Source organism: Pristiophorus japonicus, chromosome 3 (assembly GCF_044704955.1).
Source record: "Pristiophorus japonicus isolate sPriJap1 chromosome 3, sPriJap1.hap1, whole genome shotgun sequence".
In the NCBI taxonomy this organism is placed as follows: Eukaryota; Metazoa; Chordata; class Chondrichthyes; family Pristiophoridae; genus Pristiophorus; species Pristiophorus japonicus.
Genome location: NC_091979.1, coordinates 65,395,086 through 65,419,048, shown reverse-complemented (window position 1 = coordinate 65,419,048; position 23,963 = coordinate 65,395,086). Strand labels below are relative to the sequence as shown.

At 43.6% G+C, this 23,963-nt stretch overlaps 1 protein-coding gene across 7 annotated transcripts in view; it reads left to right on the top strand.

Moving 5' to 3' along the window:
* thsd7ba (thrombospondin, type I, domain containing 7Ba) overlaps positions 1–23,963 on the top strand; it is a 1,512,301-nt gene that overhangs the window by 1,306,651 nt on the left and 181,687 nt on the right. For all 7 annotated transcript variants that reach the window (XM_070875389.1, XM_070875388.1, XM_070875385.1 and 4 more), the window contains one exon: positions 22,565–22,698. In XM_070875389.1, coding sequence (XP_070731490.1) covers positions 22,565–22,698 — 134 coding nt within the window. The remainder of the gene's footprint in view (positions 1–22,564; positions 22,699–23,963) is intronic.

Sequence of the window (23,963 nt, the reverse complement as noted above, 5' to 3'; positions counted from 1 at the left end):
GGGCCAATGCGTTGGTATTTATCCCTTTACTCTCGGAAAACAGGTATATTAGTGGCTTATGGTCAGTTTCCAATTCGAATTTTAGCCCAAACATGTATTGATGCATTTCCTTTACCCCATTGTCACACGCTAACGCTTCTTTCTCAATCATGCTGTAGGCTCTCTCAGCCTTAACCAGATTCCTGGATGCATAAGCAACCGGTTGCAGTGTCCCGAAACCATTAGCTTGTTGCAATACACACCCGACGCCATATGACGATGCATCACATGTTAGTACCAAACGCTTACATGGATCATACAACACAAGCAATTTGTTAAGCATAACAATTTTCTCGCTTTTACAAAGCATTTTCTTGGCTTTTGCCCCAAACCCATTCGACCCCTTTTCATAGTAAGACATGCAGTGGTTCTAAAAGTGTGCTGAGACCCGGTAAGAAGTTGGCAAAGTAGTTCAGGAGTCCCAGTAATGACTGCAGCTCCGTCACGTTCTGTGGCCTCGGTGTGTTCTCGATTGCCTCCGTCTTCGCGTTGGTGGGCCAGATGCCATCCGCTGCAATCCTCCTTCCCAAGAACTCCACTTCAGGCACCAGGAAAATGCACTTCGAGCATTTTAACCTAAGCCCCACGCGGTTGAGTCGACTAAGAACTTCCTCCAGGCTCTGCAGATGCTCGACTGTCTTCCGACCCCTGAACAAGATGTCGTCCTAAAAGACCACGGTGTGCGGGACCAACTTCAGTAAGCTTTCCTTGTTTCCCTGGAACATCGCCGCCGCTGATTGGGTTCCAAATGGGCATCTGTTACAAACAAAATGACCTTTGTGCGTGTTGATGCAGGTGAGTGCCTTCGATGATTCCTCCAGTTCCTGCGTTATGTAGGCTGAAGTCAGATCCAGCTTCATGAACGTCTTTCCTCCCATCAGCATTGCAAAGAGGTCGTCGGCCCTTGTTGTGGTTATTGGTCCTGCAGGGAGAAACGATTGATAGTTACTTTGTAATTGCCACAGGTTCTGACGATGCTGTCTCCCTTGAGGACAAGAACAATCGGGCTGGCCCACTTGTTGAACTCGATCAGTGAAATGATACCCTCTCGTTGCAGCCGGTCTAGCTCAATCTCTACCTTTTCTCTCATCATGTACGGCACTGCTCTCGCCTTGTGATGGATGGGTCGCACCCCCGGAATTAGGTGGATCTGCATTTTTGCTCCTTGGAATTTCCCGATGCCTGGTTCGAACAGCGAAGGAAATTTGTTTAAAACTTGGCTACACGAAGTGTCGTCAGTGGGCGATAGTGCTCGGACGTCGTCCCAGTTCCAGCGTATCTTTCCCAACCAGCTCCTGCCAAGCAGCGTGGGACCTTCGCCCGGTACCACCCAGAGTGGTAGCTTGTGCACTGCTCCATCGTAGTAGACCTTTACGGTAGCACTGCCGATTATGGGAATCAGTTCTTTTGTGTAATTTCTTAGTTTCGTGCGAACTGGATTTAAGACTGGCCTTGAGGCCTTGTTGTATCACAACCTTTCAAAAGTCTTTTTGCCCATGATGGACTGGCTCGCGCCCGTGTCCAGCTCCATTGACACCGGGAGTCCATTTAGTTCAACATTCAGCATTATCGGGGGACAATTCGTGGTGAATGTGTGCATCCCATGGACCTCTGCCTCCTCCGTCTGAGGCTCTGGTTCGTCGTGATCTTCTGTGGATCTGTCCTCCTCTGTAACATGGTGGTTTGCAGGTTTAACAAGATTTGCAGCTAGCCTGCACATTCGTTGGAGGTGTCCTATTGTTCCACAGCCCTTGCAAAGGTACCGTTTGAATCGGCATGAATGGAAATGATGATCACCCCCGCAGCGCAACAAGGTGTTAATGGCCTTGCATTCATCACCTTTAATGGTGGACTCTGAGACATCTGCAGATGTGCAGCTGCAGGCATATGTGACCTGCCCTGTACGTTACGATTCAAAAACATTATCACTTTGTTCACAGTACTTGTAGCAACACTTGTGTGCTGAGAGATTTGTTTCGTATTGTCACTGGTGGCAATGAACGCCTGGAATATCGCTATGGCCTGACTCAAGGTTGGGGTCTCAGCAGTCAAAAGTTTGCGAAATATGGTTTCGTGGTCAATGCCAAGTACGAAAAAGTCTCTGAGCATGTGTTCCAAATGTCCTTCAAATTCGCAATGTCCTGCAAGGCGTCTTAGCTCGGCGACATAAATCGCCACTTCCTGGCCTTCAGACCTTTTGTAGGCGTAGAACCGGTACCTCGCCATCAGAACGCTTTCGTTCAGGTTCAATTGCTCTCGGATCAGTGTGCATAAATCGTCATAAGATTTCTCCGTGGGTTTCGCTGGAGTGAGCAGATTCTTTATGAGGCCATACGTTGATGCCCACAGACGGTGAGGAGGATCGCCCTTCATTTGGCAGCGTTCTCTTCCCCATCTAGCTCGTTGGCCACGAAGTATTGGTCGAGTCACTGCACAAAACGTTCCCAATCATCTCCCTCTGAAAATTTCTCCAGGATGCCCGCTGTTCTCTGCATCTTTGAGTCCGCTATCTGTATCTCGTCGTCAGTTGTTATGTATGGAGAAAGAGTCAGACTGAACACTGTGAGCTCAAAGTAAAATGTGACCTTAGTCTTTTATTGTAGGTCTCAGAGTGCCTCTCCAACCTGTGAAGTCTCCTTAAATATCTGTGCTCCCAAGGGATTATGGGATCCCTTGGGACTCCAGGGGATGAGCCCTCTGGTGGCTGTACAGAGCAAGTACAAGTTTACATATATAACACATTGCATACTATAAATTCCACGTAGAGAGCGGTCCTGTGGGAAGGAGGAAGGAAGGAGGACAGTAGGAATATGTTTGAGTTTGTGTGTATGTATTGGCACGTGTGACGGAGCCTGCTCTCCAGTTGTCTTGGATCCCCTTGCCACTGGACCAAGACCCTTGCTCTGTCATGCCCACGTGGTGACTGGTGTGCAATGGCCACCCCATCTTAAAAGAATTCATGCATCGGCATCTTCCAACATTTAAAATTAGTTCATCAATCATCTGAGGGACTGCCTATGATGATGATACTTGCAGTGTAAACGTATTGTTAGTGTGTATCTGTAAACTATATGCAAAAGCCAGCTGTAATATTGTGAAATGAATGTAACACAGAATTTAAGTGCTACGTTAATCCTACATACTTACTGTCCCTATCATATTGTTCATGACTTTAAGTAAATAGGATTGGGGTAGCATTTAATTTTCATGTTACCTTCATTTCACAAGTTTATAACTGTCTTTTTCATTGAATTGTATACTGTGCAGCATAGCCCAGAACTATGGACATTCTAATTGTGTTTACAGTACGAGGCAGAAATTATTTAGCTGCTAAAACAATTCTTCTACTAGATCCTTGATTCCCATCACTGAAACACCTTACATACTGGCAGTTCGATTACGTCATGGAATTAAAAAGATTGTTTTTCAATATTTTGTTATATAGCTTAGTGTCTCTGTGTATGTGTATTCAGAATTTTTAAAAATGAGTTTACTTTAAATTTTTCTTGCCTTTTCAAATTTCTTGTGCTTGCTGTGTGGAATTGGAACCAGTGAGGGTCTATCTGATTTCCATTTACCAGTCATTAGTTGAATTGAAGGTGTCTTCAGATATTCTGGGACGTATCTCAGGATAGCAGTGAGCTTAAAAATTCAATTTTTACCAGGTGGCTAAATGCTCCCTGCATGCAAGATAGTTCCCACAGGGTTTAAGACTCCAGATTTTATATAGGTGGAAGATGGCTTGGTAGTAATTGACATCTGCTATTGAATTTCTCCGTTTTGGAGTGGTGTTACGGCCAAATCAGACCGTGATGGTATGCTGAGTAATAATATGATTTTTTAAAATTATATTAACTACGCTTGAACATTCTGCAAAAGTACCACTGGAACTTCCAGCAACTGTCGCTGGTGTGAAATTAAATGTGACATTTACTATTTGCAATTTTTTAATACAAATTCAAAGTACATCTGGATGCAGCACATAATCACCCGCTGCATGATAGATATTGGGAGGGAAACAACCTTGGAGCTCCGGTTGTTGATGGAAAGTAAGATGTAGTTCAAGTGTGACTTCAGGTATGACAAAATCCACATCATGGTTTGGAATGTCTAGTGTTATTAAAGTTAATTGGATTTTCTCTCCCTCTGAAACTGGGGGAATTGATCTTTTTAGTCTCTTAAAACAAAAGATTTACTGATATAGAAACATAGAAAGAAGTGCAAGAGTAGGCCATTCGGCCCTTCGAGCCTGCACCACCATTCAATATGATCATGGCTGATCATTCAACTTCAGTATCCCTTTCCTGCTTTCTCTCCATACCCCTTGATCCCTTTAACCATAAGGGCCACATCTAACTCCCTTTTGAATATATCTAACAAACTGGCCACAACAACTTACTGTGATAGAGAATTCCACAGGTTCACAATTCTCTGAGTGAAGAAGTTTCTCCTCAGCTCGGTCCTAAATGGCTTACCCCTTATCCTTAGACTGTGACCCCTGGTTCTGGCATTCCCCAACATCAGGAACATTCTTCCTGCATCTAACCTGCCCAATCCCGTCAGAATTTTATATGTTTCTATGAGATTCCCCTCTCATTCTTCTAAATTCCAGTGAATATAAGCCAAGTCGATCCAGTCTTTCTTCATATATCAGTCCTGCTATCCTGTGAATCAGTCTGGTGAACCTTCGCTGCACTCCCTCAATAGCAAGAATGTCCTTCCTCAGATTAGGAGATCAAAACTGCATACAATACTCAAGGTGTGGTCTCACCAAGGCCCTGTCCAACTGCAGTAAGTCCTCCCTGCTCCAATACTCAAATCCCGTCGCTATGAAGGCTAGCATGCCATTTGCCTTCTTTACTGCCTGCTGTACTGCATGCCTACCTTCAATGACTGATGTACCATGACACCCAGGTCTCGTTGCACCTCCCCTTTTTCTAATCTGTCACCATTCAGATAATAATCTGCCTTCTGTTTTTGCAACCAAAGTGGATAACCTCACACTTATCCACATTATACTACATCTGTCATGCATTTGCCCATTCACCTAACCTGTCCAAGTCCCCCTGCAGCCTCCTAGCATCCTCCTCACAGCTCGCACTGCCATCCAGCTTAGTGTCATCTGCAAACTTGTAGATATTATATTCAATTCCTTCGTCTAAATCATTAATGTATATTGTAAATAGCTGGGGTCACAGCACTGAACCCTGTGGCACTCCACGAGTCACTGCCTGCCATTCTGAAAAGAACCCATTTATTCCCACTGTTTGCTTCCTGTCTGCCAACCAGTTCTCTATCCACGTCAATACATTATCCCCAATATCATGTGCCTTAATTTTGCACAATAATCTCTTGTGTGTGACCTTGTCAAAAGCCTTTTGAAAGTACAAATACACCACATCCACTGGTTCTCCCTTATCCACTCTATTAGTTACATCCTCAAAATATTCTGGCAGATTTGTCAAGCACGATTTCCCTTTCATAAATCCATGCTGACTTGGACCGATCTTGTCACTGCTTTCCAAAAGCGCTGCTATTGTATCTTAAATAATTGATTCCAACATTTTCCCCACGACTGATGTCAGGCTAACCAGTCTATATTTCCCTGTTTTCTCTCTCTCTCCTTTTTCAAAAAGTGTGGTTATTTTAGCTACCCTCCAATCAATAGGAACTGAACCAGAGTCTATAGAATGTTGGAAAATGACTACTATTTCTAGGGCCACTTCCTTAAGTACCCAGCATCCGGCACTGGGGATTTATCGGCCTTCAGTCCCTTCAATTTCCCCAACACCATTTCCTGACTAATAAGGATTTCCTTCAGTTCCCCCTTCTCGCTAAACCCTCGGTCCCCTAGTATTTTCGGGAGGTTATTCGTGTCTTCCTTAGTGAAGACAGAACCAAAGTATTTTTCAATTGGTCTGCCATTTCCTCCTTCCCCATTTTAAATTCCCCTGATTCTGACTGCAAGGGACCTACATTAGTCTTCATTAATCTTTTCCTCTTCACATATCTACAGAAGCTTTTGCAGTCAGTTTTTATGTTCTCTGCAAGCTAACTCTCATACTCTATATTTTCCCACTCCTAATTAAACCCTTCCTCTGCTGAATTCTGAATTTCTCCCAGTCCTCAGGTTTGCTGCTTTTCTGGCCAATTTATATGCCTCTTCCTTGGATTTAACACTTTCCCTAATTTCCCTTGTTAGCCACGGTTGAGCCACCTTCACTTTTTTATTCTTATGCCAGACAGGGATGTACAATTATTGTAGATCATCCATGTGATCTTTGAATGCCTGCCATTGCTTATCCACCATCAACCCTTTAAGTATTATTCTCCAGTCTATCCTAGCCAATTCATGTCTCATACCGTCGAAGTTTCCCTTCTTTAAGTTCAGGACCCTAGTGTCTGAATTAACAATGTCACTCTCCATCTTAATGAAGAATTCTACCATATGATGGTCACTCTTCCCCAAAGGGCCCCAAACAACCAGATTGCTAATTAATTCTCTCTCGTTACACAAAACCCAGTCTAGGATGACCTGCTCTCGAGTTGGTTCCTCGACATATTGGTCTAGAAAACTATCCGTTATACACTCCAGGAAATCCTCCTCCATAGTATTGCTAGCAGTTTGGTTAGCCCAATCAATATGCAGATTAAAGTCACCCATGATAACTGCTGTATCCTTATTGCACTCGTTCCTAATTTCCTGTTTGATGCCATCCCCAACCTCCCGACTACTGTTTGGTGGTCTGTACACAACTCCCACTAATGTTTTCTGCCCTTTGGTGTTTCACAGCTCTACCCATATAGATTCTACATCATCCACGCTAATGTCCTTCCTTACTATTGCATTAATCTCCTCTTTAACCAGTAACACTACCCCACCTCCTTTTCCTTCCTATCTGTCCTTCCTGAATATTGAATACCCCTGGATGTTGAGTTCCCAGCCTCAGTTACCTTGGAGTCATGTCTCCGTAATCCCAATGACATCATATCCGTTAACAGCTATCTGCGCAGTCAATTCATCCATCTTATGACACATACTCCTCGCATTGAGACTCAGAGACTTCAAGCTTGTTTTTTTAACACTCTGTCTTTTTAGAATTATGTTGTAATATGGCCCTTTTTGATTTTTGCCCTGATTTCTCTGCCCTCCACTCTTGCTTTTCTCCTTCCTACCTTTTGCTTCTGCCACTTTTTGCTTCCCTCTGCCTCTCTGCATAGATTCCCATCCCTCTGCCTTGTTAATTTAAACCCTCCCCAACAACAGCAGCAAACGCTCTGCCGAGGACATCGGTTCCAGGCTTGCCCAGCTGCAGACTGTCCGGTTTGTACTGGTCCCACCTCCCCCAGAACCGGTTGCAATGTCTCAGGAATTTGAATTCCTCCCCCTTGCACCATTCCTCAAGCCATATATTTAGCTGAGCTATCCTGATACGTTAAACTGACATTCATATTACCCAAATAACATGTAATCCTTAGGCTCCTGTTTGCCACATGATAGTAAATTAACACTGGACACACACACACACAGACACATACATACACTCGCACCCTCCTTTTAGAGTGGAAGTCCAATGTCCTGTGTGTGGAGGGACTGGAAATTAGCCGGAACCCATCTCTGCAAAGGTTTCCGATCCTTGATTCTGCGACGTTAAAATCTGACCGGTTAGGTGACACTGGTTCTGCTGGTCACCTTTCATCCTGGCATTACTTTGGGGGCATATCTGATAGAGATTAATGCACTCACCAAACCTGCCCGATATTGGCATGTTGTGGCCAGCGATGCTTATGGCTGCAGAAACATAGAAACATAGAAAATAGGTGCAAGTGTTGGACATTCGGCCCTTCTAGCCTTCACCGCCATTCAATGAGTTCATGGCTGAACATGCAACTTCAGTACCCCCTTCCTGCTTTCTCGCCATACCCCTTGATCCCCCGAGTAGTAAGGACTTCATCTAACTCCCTTTTGAATATATTTAGTGAATTGGCCTCAACAACTTTCTGTGGTAGAGAATTCCACAGGTTCACCACTCTCTGGGTGAAGAAGTTTCTCCTCATCTCGGTCCTAAATGGCTTACCCCTTATCCTTAGACTGTGACCCCTGGTTCTGGACTTCCCCAACATTGGGAACATTCTTCCTGCATCTAACCTGTCTAAACCCATCAGAATTTTAAACGTTTCTATGAGGCCCCTCTCATTATTCTGAACTCCAGTGAATACAAGCCCAGTTGGTCCAGTCTTTCTTGATAGGTCAGTCCCACCATCCCGGGAATCAGTCTGGTGAACCTTCGCTGCACTCCCTCAAAAGCAAGAATGTCCTTCCTCAAGTTAGGAGACCAAAACTGTACACAATACTCCAGGTGTGGCCTCACCAAAGCCCTGTATAACTGTAGCAACACCTCTCTGCCCCTGTACTCAAATCCCCTCGCTATGAAAGCCAACATGCCATTTGCTTTCTTAACCGCCTGCTGTACCTGCATGCCAACCTTCAATGACTGATGTACCATGACACCCAGGTCTCGTTGCACCTCCCCTTTTCCTAATCTGTCACCATTCAGATAATAGTCTGTCTCTCTGTTTTTACCACCAAAGTGGATAACCTCACATTTATCCACATTATACTTCATCTGCCATGCATTTGCCCATTCACCTAACCTATCCAAGTCACTCTGCAGCCTCATAGCATCCTCCTCGCAGCTCACACTGCCACCCAACTTAGTGTTATCTGCAAATTTGGAGAAACTACATTTAATCCCCTCGTCTAAATCATTAATGTACAGTGTAAACAGCTGGGGCCCCAGCACAGAACCTTGCGGTACCCCACTAATCACTGCCTGCCATTCTGAAAAGTACCCATTTACTCCTACTCTTTGCTTCCTGTCTGACAACCAGTTCTCAATCCACGTCAGCACACTACCCCCAATCCCATGTGCTTTAATTTTGCACATTAATCTCTTGCGTGGGACCTTGTCGAAAGCCTTCTAAAAGTCCAAATATACCACAACAACTGGTTCTCCCTTGTCCACTCTACTGGAAACATCCTCAAAAAATTCCAGAAGATTTGTCAAGCATGATTTCCCTTTCACAAATTCATGCTGACTTGGACCTATCATGTCACCTCTTTCCAAATCCGCTGCTATGACATCCTTAATAATTGATTCCATCATTTTACCCACTACTGAGGTCAGGTTGACCGGTCTATAATTCCCTGCTTTCTCTCTCCCTCCTTTTTTAAAAAGTGGGGTTACATTGGCTACCCTCCCCTCGATAGGAACTGATCCAGAGTCAATGGAATGTTGGAAAATGACTGTCAATGCATCCGCTATTTCCAAGGCCACCTCCTTAAGTACTCTGGGATGCAGTCCATCAGGCCCTGGGGATTTATCGGCCTTCAATCCCATCAATTTCCCCAACACAATTTCCCGACTAATAAGGATTTCCCTCAGTTCCTCCTCCTTACTAGACCCTCTGACCCCTTTTATATCCGGAAGGTTGTTTGTGTCCTCCTTAGTGAATACCGAACCAAAGTACTTGTTCAATTGGTCTGCCATTTCTTTGTTCCCCGTTATGACTTCCCCTGATTCTGACTGCAGGGGACCTACGTTTGTCTTTACTAACCGTTTTCTCTTTACATATCTATAGAAACTTTTGCAATCCGTCTTAATGTTCCCTGCAAGCTTCTTCTCATACTCCATTTTCCCTGCCCTAATCAAACCCTTTGTCCTCCTCTGCTGAGTTCTAAATTTCTCCCAGTCCCCAGGTTCGCTGCTATTTCTGGCCAATTTGTATGCCACTTCCTTGGCTTTAAAACTATCCCTGATTTCCCTTGATAGCCACGGTTGAGCCACCTTCCCTTTTTTATTTTTACGCCAGACAGAAATGTACAATTGTTATAGTTCATCCATGCGGTCTCTAAATGTCTGCCATTGCCCATCCACAGTCAACCCCTTAAGTATCATTCGCCAATCTATCCTAGCCAATTCATGCCTCATACCTTCAAAGTTATCCTTCTTTAAGTTCTGGACCATGGTCTCTGAATTAACTGTTTCATTCTCCATCCTAATGAAGAATTCCACCATATTATGGTCACTCTTCCCCAAGGGGCCTCGCACAACGAGATTGCTAATTAATCCTCTCTCATTACACAACACCCAGTCTAAGATGGCCTCCCCTCTAGTTGGTTCCTCGACATATTGGTCTCAAAAACCATCCCTTATGCACTCCAGGAAATCCTCCTCCACCGTATGGCTTCCAGTTTGGCTAGCCCAATCTATGTGCATATTAAAGTCACCCATTATAACTGCTGCACCTTTATTGCATGCACCCCTAATTTCCTGTTTGATGCCCTCCCCAACATCACTACTACTGTTTGGAGGTCTGTACACAACTCCCACTAACGTTTTTTGCCCTTTGGTGTTCTGCAGCTCTACCCATATAGATTCCACATCATCCAAGCTAATGTCTTTCCTAACTATTGCATTAATCTCCTCTTTAACCAGCAATGCTACCCCACCTCCTTTTCTTTTTATTCTATCCTTCCCGAATGTTGAATACCCCTGGATGTTGAGTTCCCAGCCCTGATCATCCTGGAGCCATGTCTCCACAATCCCAATCACATCATATTTGTTAACATCTATTTGCACAGTTAATTCATCCACCTTATTACGGATACTCCTTGCATTAAGACACAAAGCCTTCAGGCTTGTTTTTTTAACACCCTTTGTCCTTTTAGAATTTTGCTGTACAGTGGCCCTTTTTGTTCTTTTTCTTGGGTTTCTCTGCCCTCTATCTCCTTTTTGGTCATCTCCTTTCTGTCTTTTGCTTTTGTCTCCTTTTTGTTTCCCTCTGTCTCCCTGATTTGGTTCCCATCCCCCTGCCATATTAGTTTAACTCCTCCCCAACAGCACTAGCAAACACTCCCCCGAGGACATTGGTTCCGGTCCTGCCCAGGTGCAGACCGTCCGGTTTGTACTGGTCCCACCTCCCCCAGAACCGGTTCCAATGCCCCAGGAATTTTAATCCCTCCCTGCTGCACCACTGCTCAAGCCACATATTCATCTGCGCTATCCTGCGATTCCTACTCTGACTAGCACGTGGCACTGGTAGCAATCCCGAGATTACTACTTTTGAGGTCCTACTTTTTAATTTAGCTGCTAGCTCCTTAAATTCGTTTCATAGGATCTCATCCCTTTTTTTACCTATGTCGTTGGTACCAATGTGCACCACGACAACTGGCTGTTCTCCCTCCATTTTTAGAATGTCCTGCACCCGCTCCGAGACATCCTTGACCCTTGCACCAGGGAGGCAACGTACCATCCTGGAGTCTCGGTTGCGGCCGCAGAAACGCCTATCTATTCCCCTCACAATTGAATCCCCTATCACTATCGCTCTCCCACTCTTTTTCCTGCCCTCCTGTGCAACAGAGCCAGCCATTGTGCCATGAACTTGGCTGCTGCTGCCCTCCCCTGATGAGTCATCCCCCTCAACAGCAATCAAAGCAGTGTATCTGTTTTGCAGGAGGATGACCGCAGGTGACCCCTGCACTACCTTCCTTGCACTACTCTTCCTGCTGGTCTTCCATTCCCTAGCTGGCTGTGGATCTTTCTCCTGCGGTAAGACCAACTCGCTACACGTGCTACTCACGTCGTTCTCAGCATCGTGGATGCTCCAGAGTGAATCCACCCTCAGCTCCAATTCCGCAACGCGGTCAGTCAGGAGCTGGAGGCGGATACACTTCCCGCACACGTAGTCGTCAGGGACAGCGGAAGTGTCCATGAGTTCCCACATGGTACAGGAGGAGCATATCACGTGATAAATGCAGGCATAAATGCCATCATGTGCCACATGTGAGCCCCTCTAAGAAGAAATCAATTGTCATTGCAATATGAACCTAAAAGCTGTTCGAAATAACCTCTTTACAGCTATCTCTGGTCACTATAATAATCAGGTTCGAGTGCAAACCAATATCGTGGGTATATTGTGTTTAATCAGAATTCAAAGTGAAATATAATACATTAGTTCTACAGCAAAAACATACGACTGTGACAAGTACCGATCTGATTGGACAGATGGTTGACACACATGAGCAATTCACTTCCTTTCATCTAGCACCTCCTTCTTTCTTTCTGTTCCTCGCTTCCATCTGTGAGCTTCCTTTCTCTTTCTTCCCTCTGTGAGTACAAGCTGTCGGGAGGTCACTTTTATTCTATTTTTAGGGGTGGGCCTGAACCGGGAAATTGATAAGACCTTTTGACCTATAGAAGTTCCCCTAAAATCTCAACATCCAATGAGACTTCTAGTTTTTTGTCTTGATTCTCGAAACAATGCCCACCCTAAAGATTTTGGCTACATGTCTTGTTGTTTATACTTTCCCAGGATCTCTTCCTTTGAAATTTGCATCTTATCTGAAAAGGGAGGGAGGGAGAACAGCCAGTTGTCGTGGTGCACATTGGTACCAACGACATAGGTAAAAAAAGGGATGAGGTCCTACGAAACGAATTTAAGGAGCTAGTAGCTAAATTAAAAAGTAGGACCTCAAAAGTAGTAATCTCGGGATTGCTACCAGTGCCACGTGCTAGTCAGAGTAGGAATCGCAGGATAGCGCAGATGAATACGTGGCTTGAGCAGTGGTGCAGCAGGGAGGGATTCAAATTCCTGGGGCATTGGAACCGGTTCTGGGGGAGGTGGGACCAGTACAAACCAGACAGTCTGCACCTGGGCAGGACTGGAACCAATGTCGTAGGGGGAGTGTTTGCTAGTGCTGTTGGGGAGGAGTTAAACTAATATGGCAGGGGGATGGGAACCAATTCAGGGAGACAGAGGGAGACAAAAAGGAGGCAAAAGCAAAAGACAGAAAGGAGATGAGGAAAAATGGAGGGCAGAGAAACCCAAGGCAAAGAACAAAAAGAGCCACTGTACAGCAAAATTTTAAAAGGACAAAGGGTGTTAAAAAAACAAGCCTGAAGGCTTTGTGTCTTAATGCAAGGAGTATCCGCAATAAGATGGATGAATTAACTGTGCAAATAGATGTTAACAAATATGATGTGATTGGGATTGTGGAGACATGGCTCCAGGATGATCAGGGCTGGGAACTCAACATCCAGGGGTATTCAACATTCGGAAAGGATAGAATAAAAGGAAAAGGAGGTGGGGTAGCATTGCTGGTAAAAGAGGAAATTAATGCAATAGTTAGGAAAGACATTAGCTTGGATGATGTGGAATCTATATGGGTAGAGCTGCAGAACACCAAAGGGCAAAAAACGTTAGTGGGAGTTGTGTACAGACCTCCAAACAGTAGTAGTGATGTTGGGGAGGGCATCAAACAGGAAATTAGGGGTGCATGCAATAAAGGTGCAGCAGTTATAATGGGTGACTTTAATATGCACATCGATTGGGCTAGCCAAACTGGAAGCCATAAGGTGGAGGAGGATTTCCTGGAGTGCATAAGGGATGGTTTTCTCGACCAATATGTCGAGGAACCAACTAGGGGGGAGGCCATCTTAGGCTGGGTGTTGTGTAATGAGAGAGGATTAATTAGCAATCTCATTGTGCGAGGCCCATTGGGGAAGAGTGACCATAATATGGTGGAATTCTGCATTAGGATGGAGAATGAAACAGTTAATTCAGAGACCATGGTCCAGAACTTAAAGAAGGGTAATTTTGAAGGTATGAGGCGTGAATTGGCTAGGATAGATTGGCGAATGATACTTAAGGGGTTGACTGTGGATGGGCAATGGCAGACATTTAGAGACCGCATGGATGAACTACAACAATTGTACATTCCTGTCTGGCGTAAAAATAAAAAAGGGAAGGTGGCTCAACTGTGGCTATCAAGGGAAATCAGGGATAGTATTAAAGCCAAGGAAGTGGCATACAAATTGGCCAGAAATAGCAGCGAACCTGGGGACTGGGAGAAATTTAGAACTCAGTAGAGGAGGACAAAGGGTTTGATTAGGGCAGGGAAAATGGAGTACGAGAAGAAGCTTGCAGGGAACATTAAGGCGGATTGCAAAAGTTTCGTTAGATATGTAAAGAGAAAAAGGTTAGTAAAGACAAACGTAGGTCCCCTGCAGTCAGAATCAGGGGAAGTCATAACGGGGAACAAAGAAATGGCAGACCAATTGAACAAGTACTCACTAAGGAGGACACAAACAACCTTCCGGATATAAAAGGGTTCAGAGGGTCTAGTAAGGAGGAGGAACTGAGAGAAATCTTTATTAGTCGGGAAATTGTGTTGGGGAAATTGATGGGATTGAAGGCCGATAAATCCCCAGGGCCTGATGGACTGCATCCCAGAGTACTTAAGGAGGTGGCCTTGGAAATAGCGGATGCATTGACAGTCATTTTCCAACATTCCATTGACTCTGGATCAGTTCCTATCGAGTGGAGGGTAGCCAATGTAACCCCACTTTTTAAAAAAGGAGGGAGAGAGAAAACAGGGAATTATAGACCGGTCAACCTGACCTCAGTAGTGGGTAAAATGATGGAATCAATTATTAAGGATGTCATAGCAGCGCATTTGGAAAGAGGTGACATGATAGGTCCAAGTCAGCATGGATTTGTGAAAGGGAAATCATGCTTGACAAATCTTCTGGAATTTTTTGAGGATGTTTCCAGTAAAGTGGACAAAGGAGAACCAGTTGATGTGGTATATTTGGACTTTCAGAAGGCTTTCGACAAGGTCCCACACAAGAGATTAATGTGCAAAGTTAAAGCACATGGGATTGGGGGTAGTGTGTTGACATGGATTGAGAACTGGTTGTCAGACAGGAAGCAAAGAGTAGGAGTAAATGGGTACTTTTCAGAATGGCAGGCAGTGACTAGTGGGGTACAGCAAGGTTCTGTGCTCGGGCCCCAGCTGTTTACATTGTACATTAATGATTTAGACGAGGGGATTAAATGTAGTATCTCCAAATTTGCGGATGACACTAAGTTGGGTGGCAGTGTGAGCTGCGAGGAGGATGCTATGAGGCTGCAGAGTGACTTGGATAGGTTAGGTGAGTGGGCAAATGCATGGCAGATGAAGTATAATGTGGATAAATGTGAGGTTATCCACTTTGGTGGTAAAAACAGAGAGACAGACTATTATCTGAATGGTGACAGATTAGGAAAAGGGGAGGTGCAACGAGACCTGGGTGTCATGGTACATCAGTCATTGAAGGTTGGCATGCAGGTACAGCAGGCGGTTAAGAAAGCAAATGGCATGTTGGCCTTCATAGCGAGGGGATTTGAGTACAGGGGCAGGGAGGTGTTGCTACAGTTGTACAGGGCCTTGGTGAGGCCACACCTGGAGTATTGTGTACAGTTTTGGTCTCCTAACTTGAGGAAGGACATTCTTGCTATTGAGGGAGTGCAGCGAAGATTCACCAGACTGATTTCCGGGATGGTGGAACTGACCTATCAAGAAAGACTGGATCAACTGGGTTTGTATTCACTGGAGTTCAGAATAATGAGAGGGGACCTCATCGAAACGTTTAAAATTCTGACGGGTTTAGACAGGTTAGATGCAGGAAGAATGTTCCCAATGTTGGGGAAGTCCAGAACCAGGGGGGTCACAGTCTAAGGATAAGGGGTAAGCCATTTAGGACCGAGATGAGGAGAAACTTCTTCACCCAGAGAGTGGTGAACCTGTGGAATTCTCTACCACAGAAAGTAGTTGAGGCCAATTCACTAAATATATTCAAAAGGGAGTTAGATGAAGTCCTTACTACTCGGGGGATCAAGGGGTATGGCGAGAAAGCAGGAAGTGGGTACTGAAGTTTCATGTTCAGCCATGAACTCATTGGATGGCGGTGCAGGCTAGAAGGACTGAATGGCCTACTTCTGCACCTATTTTTTCTATGTTTCTATCTCTTTCATCCCTATCCTGCCTTTGATCCCATGAGGCCAAACCGGAGCTTTGTCAATCCAACCTCCTTTACGATGTAGCAAACTGTCGTGTGTTTACGCTAACTCCTCCCAACTTTCTTCCATTATCTTCGCAAGCAGTTCTGTAAGCTAACTTCAAATCCTACCTGAGCATTTTACATAAATTACATAAACAAGATTCAAGTTTTAACTTAAAAACAACAGATATTCACTTAGCAACAGGGAGATTGTCTATCGTACATAGCACTATACCCTCCATAGGAAACCAAAACAGCACTTCTAAGCATTTATCTGGTCCGAGGAGACTTTCCGTCTGCAATTGGAACCTAACTATTCAAACACAGCATTCTTCGCGACACAGTCTTAATCACATAACATTTTTAGGCATCTTTAGTTTCTAACAAGCGAGGGAGCAATAAGCCTTCACTTGTGGAATTCCCCAGTATCTTTGGCCAGACCTGCCTGCTTCCTCCCATGGCAGAACAAGGTGCTGCTCTGGGATTTCAGCAGTTCCTCTGGGTGGGCCTACTTCTAGTCCCAGTACAGTCCTCAGGTCTGCCACCAATACTTAGATGACCCTTCCTCCTGAATTTGGGACAGGTATCATGGTGAAATTCCATCTCGTGGCACTTCCAGTAGTATAAAGGCACTGATGGAATCTCTCCCCTATTATCTTTGTATTTTTTAAATAATGTCGCCCAGCCCAGAATTCATGCCAGCAAAATAGCTGCACACATTTCACTAAATAATTCTTTGCAGTATCATTACTAAATAAATCACTTTATTTTATAGAAGGAAATTACTGATTTAACTCTGTCTTATTAACGATGCTTAAACATTCTGCAAAAATAGCACTGGGACCTAACTGGATTGGAGTCTCGACAACCGTCACTATGACAACCAATTACTTATAAAAACTGTTGGCTTAGCCTAATACTAGCTATTATTCTAACGAGGTGCATCACCCGTGTACGTGATATGCTACAACTCTCATCGATCCTGGCTACAGACAGAAGATCCTGATGACTGTAAAAAACAAAAGAATAAAGACCCTTGTTTTGTGAAGCTTATGTTTCATTTATTTATTTATTGCAATGTGAGCCCTTCATTTCCTAAATGTAAGCAATGTACCTGTGTGATATGCTGTTGCAATGAAGTGAGTCCTTCCCATTCTCGCAAAAAATTGCAATTACCATGTCTGAGTTAATTCAGGGTTGATATTAAATTGGTATACAGATATATTGAGACCAATGGGAGTATGCTTCTGTGATCTTCCTTAGAAGTACACTTGTCAATTTTTTTGTGCAAATAAATTAATTTGCTTGAAGATTGATGGCTGCTCGTGTCATGTGGCAGATTTTATGTGTCTGCAGTATATAACTTGCATTCAGATCAATGCACAGTTTAGTGCTTGCTGGAGTATGTTTGTTGAAGTTTATAGTATGATCAAGTACTTGAAATAACCAGTGTGTTTCTGACGGTATGATGAGCGGACAATCAACAGTGAATTGCTAAGCACTACAATGAATCCTACACTCATTCCACTTACAAAGAATTTCATTATTACCACAACGCAAGAGTGTTAGTTTCTTTCCTCTAATGATATATATTGTTGGCCAGTCAGGTTTTTCTCCCCATGCTGTGTATAATGACCTTTTACTTTCAGTCAAGATGAATAATTTGCAAACGATATTAATTGCTACTGTTAATCAAGTGATTAATGATTTGTTACCAATGGATCATCTTGCCAGATGAAAGAAATATGTAAGCATTTGCTGAAGAATAATGAACCATCTTGAATTATTCTACGCACAATTTAATTTTATTGAAGAGCTTCACGTTATTTTCACCAGTATTTTGAGAACACAATTTATACAAGAAAGATAAACAACCTGTTTCAATTGATTCTGATTTCCTTCGGAGCTGTATCCTGAATACCATGAGCAACTTTCACAATACACATTTACCACCATAATTCTGTGCCTCCATCTATTACTGAATCTTACAAACTAGAATTACAGCATATTTCTTAATGCATTATATTGTTGGTATACACTTATTTTTTTAAATTATTTTGTTATTGAAATCCTTCCTGCATAGCCAAACATTTAAATGAATTAAGTCACTTGACCACTGCGCAGAATAGGCTAAAGTTAAATCGACATACCAAAACCATATACTTACAAGTGTAAGATTTCTAAATCTCTGGCATTAAATTGACAGCAAGACTGATTCTTTTAAAATAATTTGGAATAGTTATTTAACACACACACATGCACGTCTATTAGAGAAACATCAGTCCTCAGCTATCCTATGGATCCACTTAGTTGCAACAGATACAATTATGTTACAATAAAAAAGGTATATTTTATTTCCCTCTGGCAAAGCACAAGCACATGGTGTTCATCCTTACTTCTGCTGTGGGGGGAAGTTCATGCTTTGCCACGTGCTAAGGAGAAGAGACCCAGCAATCTTTGGCTTGACTTTTTATATCCCTTAAGGAAATTCTTTCTCAGAAAGCTTCAGGATTGGGTATTGTTTCCAGGGCCATTCCTGATTGGCTTCTCCGTATACATGTGTCTGTCTGGAGGGCCGGTGCATTCCATGATTAGGTTAATGACTTTTCAATTAACATCTTTTCTAGTTTGGTGAGTTTCAAAGCTATGCTTCCTTTGTAACTTGAGCTCTGCCTAGCCAGGAGACCTGAACTTGGGGAAGTAATCCATTTTGTCTCTTCAAACTTGTCTTTTTGTATAATCTACACTTTTAACATTTTGCCGCTGTACCAAGGCCTAGCTCTGTCAAGCCCATGTGCTGGCTGGTGTGCAATGGCCACCACACATTAAAAAAGTCCAAGCACAGGCATCTTCCACCCTTCAGGATGTAGTTCGGGATCTGAAATATTAGGTCCTTCATTGAAACACTTGTGAACTCATTTCTTTTTGGCGTGGAAGCAAGTCATCCAAGCTTCGAGGGACTACCAATGATGATGATGATATATACAGAATCAATTTTAACATTACTAAACACTTTTATTCTTACACAAGCATATGAACATGTAGAAAAGATGGAAAGATAAAGACCAGTTGGTCCATTAAGTCTCATGTTGCAACTAAGCATCATGACTTTCAATGTTTCCAACCCAGCAGCAGCCATGTAATCTCCTGGGAGAGGCAAGAAAACACAGATAATAAAAAAATACTTAGCCAATTCAGGAAAAAAATTTGGGATATTCCTCTCTGACACCAAAGGACATCCAGGAGATAACTGCGACCATGAAGGAGCATCACCCAACATTCCACCTGCTTTTTGTACACAGTGATATCGGCCTTCTCCAGGAGCTCATCCAGCTCCCTTTTGAAGCCAATCTGTACTCACTGTTTGAGTCGACAACTTATTCCAAAGGTCTATGACCCACCTGTGAAAAGAAAAACCTAGTTCTAACTTACATAACTTATATGCATGCCTCCTTGTTCCCCTTATTTTTTGTTCATTTAAGCTGAAATCAAGTGAGCTAGCAATATCTTGCTGTTAAGAAAAAGGAAGCATTGTTTCAGAACCTCTACCAAATAGAGAGCTTCTGACAGACAACAATAACATACATTTATATAGTGCTTTTAATGAACAAAACATCCCAAGGCATATTACAGTGCAATGGAGTTTTTCACAGCAATATATTTCCCATCATTAGAGCAAATGCATTGGGGTCGAAATTCGGCCACCCGTTACTGCCAGAGAGGGACGGCTAATGGGCAGCTTAATACTTACCGTCGGTGGCGACCGGGTTCCTCGGCTCACGGTAAATTTAGTTGGGTGGTGGGGGCGGTGCCAAGAGGTACAGCTGCCGCCTGACCGCCACCCACGTGGCTGCGAAATTCAGTAAATACAGTGGCCTTACTGGCAGCCGTTCGTACAGCCTGAGAAAGCTGTTGTAACATCAGGGATCCCTTGGCGGTAGTTTCCAGGGATCAAGGTGTAAGTGGTTATGTTTATATTTTTTTTATCATTTATTTATTAATGGGACCAGTGGGGAAGTGTGGGTGAGGGAACTTGTCAGAAACTTTTATATTCCATTTTTTCCATCTTGCATGTCGACAGCCTACCGTTGGGAAATAGAGTCGGTCTCCCGAGATGCCGCTCCATTGGCGCCTGAGGATGAGTGTGCAATGCCACTTTTAGGGCTTCTCTCTCATCTTTGGATGGCAAAACTGAATTTTGCAGTTTGTGGCAGCTCCTACCGCCTGCCATTAAAATCAGCACTCAGCCGATGTCACCGCCTCAAAAACAGCGGGAAAAGTTTTCGACCCCATTGCATCCTGTTTTTTTCAAAGAAAATTAAAGCTTCAGTATTATTTATATATGTTGTTATTTAATTCCATTAAATGGGTGATCAATGCAATATTGCTGAAAGGTCAAAATTTGGATACATTATTAGTATATTTAAAAAACTGATTTAATTGCATTGTAAAAGCTGAAGATTTTAAATTTTAAAGAAATTTGATACAGCTTGGGAAGATGTGTTCCAATTTAGTTTTGGCTTCAACTGTGATGGTTTAGGTTACTTTGCTCTTCCTTACATAACCTACAGTGCTTCGGCACTGACTTGTTCCTAAAATAAGAGGGCTGCTGCTTTCAACCAGGCTGATTAGCTGTGCTACTTCAAACTGCCTTTTGACTTAATATTTTCCTTTCTTCAACGGAAGCAACTCGGCTTGGTATCTCCTCCTAGACATCCGGATTAGTATCGCAACTCAGGACATCATGAGGAAGAGCCTGTGTCCTTCAATTCTGTGGTGCAGTGCATCAGTGTACCAATGCAATGAACCACCAGGCAGGGCCTGTGTCATTGTTTTAATTGGAAAATGTGAATTCAAAGGAAAAGCACAACTAAGTTCAGCTTATAGTAAATTAAATATGCATTGCATTTCAGTGTCAGATTGACTCAGTGGGCAGAGTTGTGCCAGCTGTTGAGCCCAAAAGCTAGGTTGACAATACAGTATTAAGGATGTACCATATTTTCAGAGTTGCTGTCCTTTGACTGGGATCTGTTCTGCATGTTTGGTTGGACATTATAGATCCCATGGCACTATTTCAATGAAGAGCTCAAATTCCTCCCTCAACCAACACCACCAAAGAACTATCATTCATCTCATTACTATTTCTGGTATTTTGCTTTACGGAACATGGCTGCCGTGTTTGTCTATATAACAGTGACTACTTTAAACTAATTCATTATGTGGAGATAACTTTAGGATATTTCTAAGAATCGTACTAAGGTATTATTACTTGCAAATCTTTCTCTTTCAGTGAGTCGGTTGTACTTTTATAAGAATGAATAGGTAGGAAGATGATTATGCAGAACTTAACATAGAGCAAACCATTTTAGTATGATGGACTGAATCACTTGTGATGGGCCTGATGTATTTAAAACTTACCTCATTTCCTATACTTCATTTAAAGCTGCATTGTGCAGATCTTAAAGACTGTAGATTACAAGGAATGTTGTGATTTCTCATATTATGTAACAACCTTAAGTTTTTCTTCCAAAAACAAGATTTGGAGCCCATTTGAGCTTGTTCTGCCATTAAAGTTGATCGTGGTTGATCTGTACCTCAAAGTCATTCACACAGCTTTGCTCTATATCTCTTGATTTCCTTACCGGTCAAAATCCATGAACCTCAATCTTGAAAGTTTCAATTGACCATGCATCAACAGCCTTTTGGGGAATAGAGTTCCAGATTTACTATATCTGTTATGTGAAAAAATACTTCCTGATTTCATGCTTAAGTGGGCTTGCTGTAATTTTAATATCATGCTCCCTTTTCTGGAATTCCCCCACCAAATAAAATAGTGTCTCTGTATCTACCCCATGGAATCCCAGAATTAGATTTTTAGACCTACAGAGGAGCATCGGGGCTGGAGGGGGGATCGGAGGCCTCATGGCAGGGGAGTGGAGGCCTGATGGCAGGGTGGGGAGGGGAGGGGGGAACGGAGGCCTCATGGCAGGGGATTGGAGGCCTGATGGCAGGGTGGGGAGGGGAGGGGGGATCGGAGGCCTCATGGCAGGGGATTGGAGGCCTGATGGCGGGGGGGGGGGATCGGAGGCCTCATGGCAGGGGAGTGGAGGCCTGATGGCGGGGTGGGGAGGGGAGGGGGGAACGGAGGCCTCATGGCAGGGGACTGGAGGCCTGATGGCGGGGGGGGGGGGGGATCGGAGGCCTCATAGGGTAAAGGGAGGCAGGCAGTGTCCGATCACGGTGGGTGGGTAAAGCAGGGAAACTGTAAAGGCACTTATCTCCTGGATCCAGCAATCCTCACGTTACTTTAGCTGGCGGGTTCCCCGAGGCCTGAGAAACCCGATCGCCCAGAGTTAAATTTAAAATAGTTAAATCTGAGGCACGCAGCCTCATTATAATATTTAAATGGACGATCCACCTCCTGGGAGCAGATTGGCTGCCCGCCCCATCTCACCTCCGTTAAAACCGGATGTGGGCGGGTTGCAGGCGGATTGGGGTAGGAATTCAGTTTTGTAAAACTTTAACCTCCCACCTGACCCCAAGCTATCCATTTTTGGGGTTAATGTGATATATAAAAATCATCTTCACATATGCAGTTGAGAAGATGATAATTGAGTTCTTTTTGTTGATTTAATTCCCAGGTGTATGACAGAGTTCCCTGTTACAGAGATTGCAGTAAACATAGCTGGATATCTGACCCTTGGTCTGATTGCAGAATCAACGACAGAGAGTCCATACACAGCTGTGGAGAAGGTATACAGACTAGAAAAGTGAGGTGAGTAGAAGAAAATTACAATGAAGAAGTTCCTAGGCTATCTAGGAGCCTGGTGACTTTAAGTCCCTTCTATCTTATTTTTAGACATAATGCTGCAGTGTCCTGGTTCTTCTCTTGTTACAATGAGCACCACTTTTTGAGGAAGTAAAAGGGTCTCTTTATTTGTACTACATTCTTATTGTGTGTTGTGGGTTCTTTTAATCAGACTCAGACCCTTGGAGTAACAAATGACTGAATTTTAATAACAAAAGCATTCTATACTCCGCAGCTGCGATCCTTTTTAATCCAAATATCTGCTTTGGCCCCCGAATTACCATAGTAACATGTGTCATTCTAATCCTGGTTATAAGGATATGCTATGTGTTTGTACCTTTTTCAAGAATATTAAGCAAATACATTTATCTGCTATTAACTGCTCATACAATAGTTTCCTTCCAACATTCCAAAATGTCATACATTTATCAAAGGACCTTATATCTATCTTATTTCTAAGTGCATTGCATATTTTCTAATCATCTGCACTTATAATTCTACATAATATTTATTTTGTGCTTGGAAATGACCACTTTTAAAAGTCTTTTTTGGTGAATCAGTCTCCCAGAATGAGTCTGGATACCGATACCCTCACACACTTTGGCTGTGCCAGGGCAAACTCATTTCGTCTCTCTGCTCCTTTCAAAGGAGTTTTGGACCTACAGTAAAGGCATGAGAGTCTCGAGCCACTTCAGACTCTAATTCTGCACTGACATCAAATGATGTCTGTTCCACAGCACTGAACCTTTGCTCAGTTCCTTGCATATCCCTTTTTCCCTCATTACTTCTTGTGTCCATTTTCCAGACTTGATCTCAGTGTTCAGACTCAGTAATTCCCTTGCACTGTTGTAAATTTGGTGGAGGTTGGGACAACCAATGTTAGCGTCCTCGACCAGGCCAACATACCCAGCATTGAAGTACTGACCATACTTGATCAGCTCCGCTGGGCAGGCCACATTGTTCGCATGCCAGACACGAGACTCCCAAAGCAAGCGCTCTACTCGGAACTCCTTCCCAGCAAACGAGCCAAAGGTGGGCAGAGGAAACATTACAAGGACACCCTCAAAGCCTCCCTGATAAAGTGCAACATCCCCACTGACACCTGGGAGTCCCTGGCCAAAGACTGCCCTAAGTGGAGGAAGTGCAACTGGGAGTCTCATCACCAAGAGCATGCAGAAATCAAGCGCAGGCAGCGGAAAGAGTGTGCGGCAAACCAGTCTCACCCACACTTT